Genomic DNA, 11,092 nt, shown 5'->3' with positions numbered 1-11,092 from the left:
GAATGAGGGGTTCATGGTGTGGGAAGGGGCTCTGGGCTGAGGTGGGGGGGGCGCTCAGGGCCGGGGCAAGGGATTGAGGCACGGGATTGGGGCCCAGGCTTACCTCGGGAGGCTCCCGGTCAGCTTCCTGCCTGTCCTGGCACCGTAGACCACGCTGTGCCCTGGAAGTGGCCAGCGGCAGGTTCAGCTCCTAGGCAGAGGTGCACAAGCCGGGAACTGACCGATGGGAGTGCAGAGCCGGTGCTCAGGGCGGGGGCAGCACACAGAGCCCTGTGGCCCCTGCTCCTCAACCTAGGAGCCAGATCTGCTGCTGCCGCTTCCGCAGTGTCAGACAGGTAGGGACTAGCCCGCCTTAGCCGGGCAGCACCGCTGATGGGACTTTTAATGACCAGAGCCGCCATGACCGAGTCCCTTCCCTTCTGCGACCCGGTTCTGGGTCGTGACCCACGGTTTGAAAACCAATGTCCTAGAACACCAGGTAAACCACACACAGCACATCTCTAACTTGGCAGCACCTACTGATAAAGTGTAAGGGCAGCAGCAATACCCTGGATGCAAGCAACAGTCAACTCTGGAGTATTCTGCATGTTCTCCCTGGTCTCTGTCACATGAACAGCCTGCAACAGCGTGCCTCAGAGAAGTGGTATAAATAGAGATATCTGTCACACATGCATCTTTCAGCAGAGCTGTGCGTGGTTGTGTTAGGCCTGAATAAAGATATAGCAGACAAAACAGGTATGCCAACCTGACTGAAGTCAGGCTAACAGAGGTTTTGGGTAATCCCAGAGTGGGGAAATACTGAGAAGCAGCATTGTCTCACAAAGCCGGGGAAAAAGTGAGATAAACCAGGGATTGCATTCCTGGCATAGTACCAGCTGTGCTGTGTTAAGAACAGTGTTTGAAAAACTGATAAGAAACCCTAGCATCCCACAGTTCAGATTCTAACTCCCTGGTTGAGTTATAGGCCTGTTTAAAACTCCCCTGTATTCCTAACTTTTGGTGCTTGTTAAGATATTATTAATAATCTAAAGTTGTAGACAAAGTCTAGGCATGTGTGTATATTAAAAGTGTCTAGTGTCAAGTTGTTAGACAAAGGGGGGGTGGGTTGCTCAAGTGAGTGATGTATGAGGTAATAAAACTGTCTATATAGGCTAATACTAAGCTGTAAAGGCTGCCTGGTTCTCTCTGGAGACGAGCTGCTCTCTATTGATGCGTGCACTTGTCAATAAAGAGCTTTTGATCGGACCTTGCTGGTGTTGCCTGTCTCTCTGTGATCAGACAACGAATTTCGCTGTCGGGGTTAGAGTCCCTGACAGTTGTCAGCAGGCTGGAATCAAAGAAAGCAGGTCTTTCTCTAGGAACTATTGCATCCAGGTGCAGGGGCACTGGCCTTTGCACTGAAGGTGGATTACAGGAGTGGCCCACACGCTTTAGTGCAGTGTGAACAGAGTGACCTCCCTGCTCCACGTACATGTCTGTTTGGACCTAATTTTAGGACCGACCAGGACTGGAACCAAGCTCACCTGATCCAAGCCTGAGAGTCGAGTTGTTCTCTGACTTAAGTGCAACCCTTCCCATGAAGCTCAGATTCATAGACTTAAGGTCAGAAGGGACCATTATGATCATCTAGTCTGACCTCCTGCACAATGCAGGCCACAGAATCTCAGCCACCCACTCCTGTAACAAACCCCTAACCTCTGTCTGAGTTACTACCTGACTCAGCAGGATCAGCACTGGTGACCGAGCACATCCATGGCTGCATACTGTGTGCTGTGGAGTGAGTGTGCCAAGGAGCTGCAGGGCCTGTCACTCCGCAGGGCGCACACAGCACAGGGAAGTGGTGGCAGCTGGCAGGAGTGGGGCACACAGCTGGTGCTGGGCTGACTGCACAGGCAGGAGCATGAGAACTGAGCCAACCCAAACCTGAGCACCCCACTCAACACTTGTAGTCTGGTTGCAGGGCACAGGCCCTGCTGATAGGACTTTGCTCAGGAGAACATAAGACACCACTACTAGTCCTCAACGAGCTTAGAGTACCATAGAGACTGAAATCCACAATAGGAACAAAAAACACTGTTGCATGGACTTGACAGAACAGAGCGTCTTCCCCTGTTGAACAGAGGACTACGAATAGGCCGGAAAGTGACTCTTTTGGCTCTAATACCAAGCGGCCTCATTACCCACTCATGGCCCCTGTGGCCTGTATCACTATATCAAGGATTTTAGTAACGGCCGATATGTTTATCACACAGCGAGGCAATCCATTGCTACCATCCACTGGGTTCACTGCCCATTGCCGTGAGAAAACTCAGCTGTCCCTAGGGGCTCTGTTTCCAGGTTGGGTCTCTTACCTTCTTAGTCTTCTCCTCACTTTGAGTGGATTTCTGTTCCATTCGCTTTTTCTTCTCCTCTTCCATTCGCTCCACCCGTTCGCGAACCTGCAGTGCCTTCCTCAGACGCTCCTCACGCTTCCTGGGGGACGAGTGGGGACAGTTAGCTTTGGCTGCACTGGGGATTTGCCCTGGTTACAGCTATCAAGGCCCCAGCACTGGAGCAGCTAGTGCACTGGTGCAAACCTTCAATGCAGAGTGTAAGAGCCTTGCACTGGCTCAGCCTACCCTTGCTTCAAACTGGGGTAAGCTCCACTGGCAGCAGCAGCAGCAGCTGTACACCACCTACACTAGCTGTTTGCAGTAATGTAGCTGTAGCTAGCTACCAATGGCGGTAATCAGGGCAAGTGACCAGTGTAGACAAGACCTTGAAGTGCTCCAGAGGTGAGCCAGAAAAGGAGCAGCTGGAGGGGCAGCCACTCTCAATTTCATCTTCTCGAGGCGCCGTCTCTTTGCCTCCTCCACTTTCTGTTTTCTTTGTTGCTCGGCCTCCTGCTTCTTCCTCAGGCTCTCCAGCCGCTGCCGCTCCTTCTCCTGGGGTGAGCAGGAAGCTCAGATTATACCCAACTGCTGGGGCTTGTTTCTGCCCCAGGCTACTTGGGAACAGGAAGCCAGAGACAACACACCTAGGAACTGCAGCTTCAGTCAGAGACACATTCACACTCCCTCTGGAATAGGCACACGTGTTAGGAAAGAGACAGTGCTGTTCTGGCACCAGTGCTAGTTCAACAACTCCATTGACTGAGAAAAGGAGCTCGGAGGGTGAGTGGGGCAGTTCCTGTAAGACACCTCAGGCCCAACATCCAAGCAGAAACAGTTACTGCAGTTGACACGTTCAGGCTAAGACACCATCAGTGACCGTGTTGCTGGATTCACCACAAACCATTTAACGGCACTAGCCAGTGTCAATGCTACAAACATGAAAATTCCTCCATTCTTTTCAGAGCCCTGAAGGGGACCCCTTTATGCCCTTTTTAGACACATGGTTTTTAGTCTAGAAGATAGAATGCGAGGCCTTTTAAGTCATCTAGTTCATTCCCAGGGGCCAAAGCATGATTATTCCCTACAGTATATTCTCCAGGGCTTTGGCCAGCCTAGTTTGAGTGACATAAGTAGTATCACTTCCACTGTTTCCCTTGGAGAGCATTTTACACACCATGAGATGTCCAACAGCAATCCCCTTCATCAGAGAGTCTCAGTTTGTATTTGCCATGGCTGAGTTTTATCCAGGTACTGTTAGATCCCCTTTGGGCCACTCCGAACAATTCTACTCACTTCCTAGTGTACACACCCTCCGCATGCTGCCCAGTACATCATCATTGCGCTCTCAGATGAGACTCGGAAGAAATATTAGGTCTGTGTGCAGGTTAGTGGGGAGGTTAAAGAGCTGCCGGTGCCCGTTAGAGAGGTAATAAGTGTGCCCAATATGAGCCCACAGACCCTGTGATTAAGGAGTCGTTACTTACAACAAAATCCCCCTGTTTAGATAGAAAAGAGGAGAAACAAGGATTACTGCTTGTGGAACTAGTCAAGTAAACCCTAGAACCACAACCTTTGGACTCAGTGGTTAGTTATGATGATCAAACAGCTTTGGTTCTCAATGCGCGGCTTGTCTTACAACTCTCCAGCAGCCTGTTGGGCAGCAAAGACCCAATTTCAAATTCTAAGAAGTGTCCACTGACCATCCTAGAGTTTGGCAATCCCAGAATATGATGAGTTTGGGCTGAATGCGACAGAGAAGCCAACATTTTTCTACATGCAAAAGAAAGCTTTAAGGAGTTGATGTCAAGGTCACAATATGTGTTGAGACTTTGATATTAGCTCACTGATAGGGGCAATGGAAGACCAGATTCATTATGATTTTAAGGTGCTCCTATGCCATGAAGAGGTTATAAAAATGCACATTTTCAAACCTGCAAAAATACATCCAAACCTTTGTTTCCCTACATGATCTTCCCCTCACCTCAATGCAACAGCTGATGCCACCACTACCCCAGGACCAACCTATACTCCTGAGGGAATTGTGCCACAGTGCAATGCAGAATTTTGCAGAAATTAATGTTGGAATTCCGGCCCCCTGAAATCAGCTGCAGAGATGTTGGCCACCACTAGGGACTGCTGGACCAGCTCGCAAAAGGACTGTTTAGGGCAGGGGGTGGGTGAGTGAGTGATCTAGAGCAGGGGTCCCCAACCCCCGGTCCGCGGCCCAGTACCGGTCCGCGGCCTCTTAGAAACCGGGCCGCGAACCGACCCAGTGGAGCTTCCGCAGGCATGCCTGCGGGAGGTCCAGCTGAGCCGCGGGACAAGCGCTCCCTCCGCAGTCGTACCTGCGGGAGGTCCGCTGCTCCCGGGGCTCCACTGGAGCCGGTGGACCTCCCGCAGGCGTGCCTGCGGAAGCTCCAGCTGAGCCCCGAGAGCAGCGGACCTCCCGCAGGCACGACTGCGGAGGGAGCGCTCGTCTCGCAGCTCAGCTGGACCTCCCGCAGGCACGCCTGCGGAGGGTCTGGCAAACGAAACCGGTCCCTGGACCTAAAAAGGTTGGGGACCCCTGATCTAGAGGGTTCCCAGAAGCTGCAGTTCCTAGCAGGCCCTGAAAGAAGGAGGTGGCGGCACACAGGAAACTGTGCAAGCCCAGGACCCAGCATCAGGCTGCTTCTCCCTCTGGATCCCTGTGCTCTAGGAGGGCAGGGTCTGAGAGTGTGTGGGCTGGGGTGGGGCATGGCTGGGCTCTGGGGGGGTAGGGAGGGAGTGAGTGTGTCTGACCCCAAGTTGGGCTCTGTGGGGGAGGGGGCAGAGAAGCAGGAATTGGGTTGTCGTAGGGGTTTAACTCTCTACTCCTAGGGTAGGGTGACCCAGACAGCAAAGTGTGAAAAAGCAGGATGGGGGTGGTGGTGGTGGTGGTAGTGGTAGTAATGGTAATAGGAGCCTATATAAAAAAAGACGACCCCAAAAATCGGGACCGTCCCTATAAAATTGGGACATCTGGTCACCCTATCCTAGGGGAATGAATGTATGTATGTATGTATGTATGTATGTATGTATGTATGTATGTATGTATGTATGCATGCATGCATGCATGCATGCATGCATCTGCGGGCACACACACACACAGGCAATTTTGAAATGAATTGTCAAAATAATTGAAACTGGCATGATTATATAGTGTTGTTTTGACAAATAAAATGTGCAGAATTTTAAAATATTGTGCACAGAATTTGTAATTTTTTGCCGCAGAATTCCCCCAGGAGTAAACCTACCAGGCAGCCATAAAGACAACTGCTACAGGGGAAACTATCCAAACCCAGTACTTGGCATGGAAGAGATTGTCAAAAGGATTTTCAGTGGATTAAGCTAAAGACTACAGGCCGTCAATTTCATGCTGATGAAAGATACCAGCATGGCAATGCACTCCTGTACACCCCTTACCCTGACACGGCCTATGCTGTACTCTTGCTAGGGACAGAAGGCTTTGCTCTCCGGTAACATCAGCTCCCTCTCACTCTGGAGGGAGCATCTCCAGACATCAAAGGGGAAAATCATCTTCATGACCCATTCAGTTTTTAGCCTCTCTGCCAAGACCACTGAGAGGAGAGTTTGGGTGCTGGATCGGACATTCAGTCAGTATATCAGAATAGGAAGAGTTGTGATTTAAGTTCGCTCCTTGGTACCGTTCCTCATTTGGAATCTTGAACGGCTTGATGCAGATTTGCAGTGAGCATTTCAAAGCGGACAACCCTGCCCCATACATTTGCTCTTCCCTTCTCACCCTCAAGGGAAAAGAGATCGTCTCTACCTTGGAATCCGGTCGGGTAGGAGTGTTGCGTTTGATAAGGTTTTTCATGACACTGTTGTGCCCTGTGGACCCTGGGGTCACAAGCAGCTGGTTCTTCTGCACCGTCCGTAAAACACGTTTGAACGGACGCGCGACCTATGAAGAGAGCAGAGAGCATCAGAAGGGGATCCAGAATAGGCAGAGTGATGTGGGGCCGTGGAATCTACTCACCTTGCTGGCTGGGCTGAGCGAGGCTAGAGTCTCGCTTACAGGAGAAGAAGTGGCCTTATCATATGAAGGAGAGTGGTCACAGTCTTCTAGCTGTTGCCCATTACATCGCTCATCCACTGCTTGCTTATAACTCTGTCTCCTGAAAGAGTAAAGGGTGTGTTACATCGGAGCAGCACAGGAAACATCACTCCTGGTCTCCACTGCAGCCTTTGTTTTATACAACCCCTCCTGCCTACTCAGCACCATCAAGTGATCTGGGATGCTTATGTGAACACACCACATATTCAGAACATGCAGCCATGAAGATGCTAGAAAAAGGGGATGGGATGAAGCGCGAAGGATGGAGGGTTCCTAGACTTACAAAACAATAGTTGAGATAAAGCCTATCTTACTAAGCAACCACAATGTTATTCTCCAGCCCCAGCTTCAGTCAGTGATAGATGCGAGTTTCTGATAGACGCCAGTTTCTCACAGCCAGCATCAGTGACGCAAGGTGGGGCAGGGCATGCGCCAAAGTCGAAAGTGTATTGTGGACTGTCCATACCCAGCACCATGTGAAAGGTTTAGTTTGCTTGGAAGAGTTTTTGTACATTAGCTTAGTTGTAGTGCCAGAATTTGTTGCCACTTTTCCCCAACTACAGAAGATGCTGTAGATGTCACAAGATCAAACAGAGCCTCAGAGGGACAAGAGGTTGAAAAAAGGACAGAACTGAGAGCAACAACTGCATTTCAATTGGCTTTGGTGGATCTTTACTACTATTCTCTTGTGCAGGTAGAAGAATCAGCAGCTGCAGAAGCGAAGGAAAGGGCCAAACCATTAGATATTCTAGACACTTAAGGTAAGAGTCTGTCCAAACTATTCTATGAAGTTGCTGCGCAGCCATCCTTAGCCACCCTACTCCTCCCCTCCAAGCAGCACTTAGAGATTTACAAACAATTCCGTACTTCAGCCCTGGGGGGAAGAGGGTGCTATTCCCATCCAAAAAATGGAAAGCAGACACAAGTGACTTGCACAGTCATACCTAGGTTCTAGTCCCATCTGTGCCTAATTCACTAGGCCATGCCGCCTCTCAAGAGACCTATTTTGTATTAAACTGATGAAAATCTATAACCCAAAAAAGTTGGTACATTATGTGGATTTGAAACCCCCTTTGATCAATCATACCAAAGCTTTCAACCAAGGTACTTGATAGATAACAACTTAGTCATTCCAGCTCACTAGTCTATTTCTTTTCTCTCCCCCAGCCTGAGGCCAAGGAGGAACATACCGGATACTCGAGGGCAGTTCTAGTGGCTTGGCATTCTGGGGCTGCTCCTTGCTCTGAGAAGTGCCACTCTTTTTCAAATGGCTCTCTGTGAAGAATGCTACAGTTAGTTCCACGTGAAAGGCTTCCTACAGAAGAGGTCCAATGCCAGCGGTTCTTGTCTTCATGGCTCCCAAGACAAGCCTCATAAAAATACTGCAGAACATTACTGCTAAGAGCTGTGCCAATCAGAAACCTTACACTAAGCTGAAACAGGAGCACACTAGCTATTTTAAACACAAGTTTTGTATCTGTGCATTAATCAACATCACAAAGAATAGTATTAGAGTATGCACCTGGTATGATCACACACCGCTCTATGCAGAGACCCTTTGATGAGATAGATAGCATGTTAGTCCATAGGAGGACTCTGGACTCTCCACCCCCACCCAATAGGCTGCTCTAACAGAATCCTCCAACCAATGCCTCTTATGGGATTTCACACTTCCTATAGTGAAAGCTGATCCCATCTCATAGCTCCTCACTTTGAGGCAGAGTGAGATGGGAGGGGCTGCAATCTCCTCTTATTCCTCCTCAGTTTGTTTCATGCATCTCAAGAGCGTTACTAGTCCAAACACTAATTACTTTTGCTCTTAAACACGAGACACTGAACCAAACTGAAGCTTTTAAGATATTTTCCTCTACAGTTCCCCACCCATTAGTTGCTCAGACTGAAGTGGTTTGTATAGACTGTCCAATTTCTCTCATTTAGATCTTGCACATTGATGAAAAACTCTGCTGAATGATCTAGCACAGGACAAATCTTACTCCGCTTTGGAGACAGCAAAGAGCCCTTGCAGGGTAAGTTAGTCTGTCTTGCATCTTTGCCACCTACTGACCTATCAGATCTTTCATAAACCCCCAAGGGACCTCCACAGTCCCAGTCTTCCTTGCTGCTCCATCAACAGAGTTTTAGCAATATTTACCTTTACAGTTTCCTGCCTGCTGCTCTGTCCCATTCGGTGGTTCAGTCTGAGCTGACAGTCCTGCAACAGGGCTGCCTTCATTTGGAATAATGAAGGTTTTCTGCAGGTGTTTTGGAGCCTGTAGGAGAAGGCCCCCGCCCCACAGAAACAGGGGTTCAGCAGCAAGCATTCTGTGTCCTGGGAAGGGGGGAAAGGAAGGTTGCAAAGCCAGTGACTCTGGATGCACTCTGCACTGATTGCAGCCCTGCTGCTAACAAGCCAGGAACTGCTCTTTTTGGTTTGTAGTGGCAGGAGGGCAGACCCACCGAGTGATGTTCTGCCTACTACGGACACAGGATGCCTGCTCATGGAGCAAAGACACAGCAGGGACGGGGTGTTACAGACACCACCCCTCAAAGAGTCAGATTTGTCCTTCCTCCACTGGGACTTTAAGGTCAAGATTTTTTTAGACTGACTACGTTGTCTCAGGCTGGGCACCCAAACTTCCTAGAGAGGTCTGATTTTCAGAGTCTCAGCAATTTCAAGGGGCGGTGGGGAGATCCCTTCAAGAGTTTCTAGTTGGACACCCACACCCACAAACTGAGGCATCCAAGATCACTAGTCACTTTTGAAAATCTTGGTCAAGCACCTTTAAGTGTCACTTTTCAACAGCCCTAGATTGAGGCTGCAAGCGATTCCCAGCTACTAGGGAGGCAACAACCTCCCTGCACCAGAAGGATTAGAAAAGGCACAAACTCCATAGGCATTAGCACCTCTCCTCTCCTTACAAACCGAGCACTGCACTGTAACTCCCAATCCACATAGCTCTCTTGCATAGACATGTGTGAGAAGTGAGGAAAGCGAGTGATTCAACCAGAAGCCTACACAATCTGGGTGCACAGGTCTTCAGACAGGTTGGTCAAAGCTCAATGGAAGCAAGTTGTAAAATGAGGCTGACTTGGGAACTGAAAATATAAAATGTTCTGATACAAATCTTTAATGTTACTCATGTTTTATGATAGTGCCTAGAGATTCCAATGGAGACTGGGGCCCAGTTGTGTTAGGCGCTGTACAAAACAGTAGAGCAGTAAGAATCTGTGCCTTAAGAAGCTGACATTGTAAACAGACACAGAAGGGTGAATAAAAAGGGATACAACATAAAAGCAGAAGATTGGAAACCAAGACATTGAGGGTAAGGGCCAGATTTTTAAAGACAAATATCATTAAAAATCTGTCCCTAAGTGACTCACCCAAGATGATACAGGAAGTCTTGTATTTGAAGCCAGGTCTCTGAAGTCTCAGTCTAGTGCCAGAATATACCAAGAACCAAAGTTGAGAGGTCTTTACTTCCTTAGAAATTTTGACTTCAGACAGCTGAGACAGACCAATCCCCCAGACCCATTCTCCAGTGACAGTGATTCTATCAGTTCAGCAAAGAGATCTAGACTCAGGGACTCAGCAGTACAGTTAACTTACTACATTTGTCTTAGGAAAGCCCAACTTGGGCCTTACCTTGTCACATTCAGCATTTGGTTCCAGTTCAGGCCTGGGGGGGGGGGGGGGGAGGGAGAGAGACAGACAGACAGACAGACGTTTTGACAAGTGATCTGCTCCCACAGAGGAAGTAAGGAAATTATGGGTTTTATTCTTGTGGTGCTTCTGTCAGAGGCTTCTAGGCACCTTGGAAGAGCATGTTACAGGTGACCAAGACCACAGTCTGACAGTCTACTTCAGTATATTCATTATATCTAAGTGTAGTGGGGACAAGATATTCACTCTGATCAATGGAGGAACTGTTCGCACATGCTGGAGTCAAGACTCATGCACTGAAGTCTAACTCTACAATCTTCAGGCAGAGAGTGCATTTACTTCAGCATGAGACCCACAGACAGACCCCTGTTTGAACAGGCCAGATGGGGGTTTATGCCCCTTGTAGAAGGTCTTAGCATTGCTCAGGTCAATAGGTAGAATATGCCACAGCCCTGGGGCACAGACAGGTGAACCTGCTCTACCCTGCAAGCCTTGGAGACCACAAACTGCACACCTCTCCACTCCGGTGATGAGGGTGGAAAGGGACATTAGTTCACAGGGTTCAGGAAGTTAGTGGCAGCAAAGAATCCTGTGGCACCTTATAGACTAACAGACGTTTTGCAGCATGAGCTTTCGTGGGTGAATACCCACTTCTTTGGATGCAAGTAGTGGAAATTTCCAGGGGCAGGTTTATATAGGCAAGCAAGAAGCAAGCTAGAGATAACGAGGTTAGTTCAATCAGGGAGGGAGGATGAGGCCCTGTTCTAGCAGTTGAGTGAAAACTAAGGGAGGAGAAACTGGTTCTGTAGTTGGCAAGCCATTCACAGTCTGTTTAATCCTGAGCTGATGGTGTCAAATTTGCAGATGAACTGGAGCTCAGCAGTTTCTCTTTGAAGTCTGGTCCTGAAGTTTTTTTGCTGCAGGATGGCCACCTTAAAATCTGCTATTGTGTGGCCAGGG

The 11,092-nt window shown here is 49.0% G+C and overlaps 1 protein-coding gene across 1 annotated transcript; it reads right to left on the bottom strand.

Moving 5' to 3' along the window:
- Nucleotides 1-2,463: 2,463 nt before the first annotated feature.
- LOC123371184 (inner centromere protein-like) lies at nucleotides 2,464-10,681 on the bottom strand. The gene is made up of 9 exons (XM_045018485.1): nucleotides 10,647-10,681; nucleotides 10,115-10,148; nucleotides 8,624-8,741; nucleotides 7,662-7,746; nucleotides 6,394-6,532; nucleotides 6,184-6,318; nucleotides 3,857-3,868; nucleotides 2,811-2,924; nucleotides 2,464-2,472 (listed from the first exon to the last, which is right to left on the bottom strand). The coding sequence occupies exons 1-9, from the start codon at nucleotides 10,679-10,681 to the stop codon at nucleotides 2,464-2,466; spliced, it is 681 nt and encodes a 226-aa protein (XP_044874420.1).
- Nucleotides 10,682-11,092: the final 411 nt, after the last annotated feature.

Source organism: Mauremys mutica, chromosome 5 (assembly GCF_020497125.1).
Source record: "Mauremys mutica isolate MM-2020 ecotype Southern chromosome 5, ASM2049712v1, whole genome shotgun sequence".
NCBI classification, from domain to species: Eukaryota; Metazoa; Chordata; order Testudines; family Geoemydidae; genus Mauremys; species Mauremys mutica.
Note: the sequence above shows the minus strand (reverse complement) of the source record. Positions and strands in the feature narration are given on the sequence as shown.

What these genes read in the sequence shown, in the direction of transcription:
- LOC123371184 (XM_045018485.1), bottom strand. Translation starts at nt 10,681, where the DNA reads ATGTCCCTTTCCACCCTCATCACCGGAGTGGAGAG. An exon ending in CAAATGCTGAATGTGACAAG is followed by an intron (nt 8,742 to 10,114) that starts GTAAGGCCCAAG and finishes CTTCTCCTACAG; the next exon opens with GCTCCAAAACACCTGCAGAA. An exon ending in GAACTGCCCTCGAGTATCCG is followed by an intron (nt 6,533 to 7,661) that starts GTATGTTCCTCC and finishes TTACTCTTTCAG; the next exon opens with GAGACAGAGTTATAAGCAAG.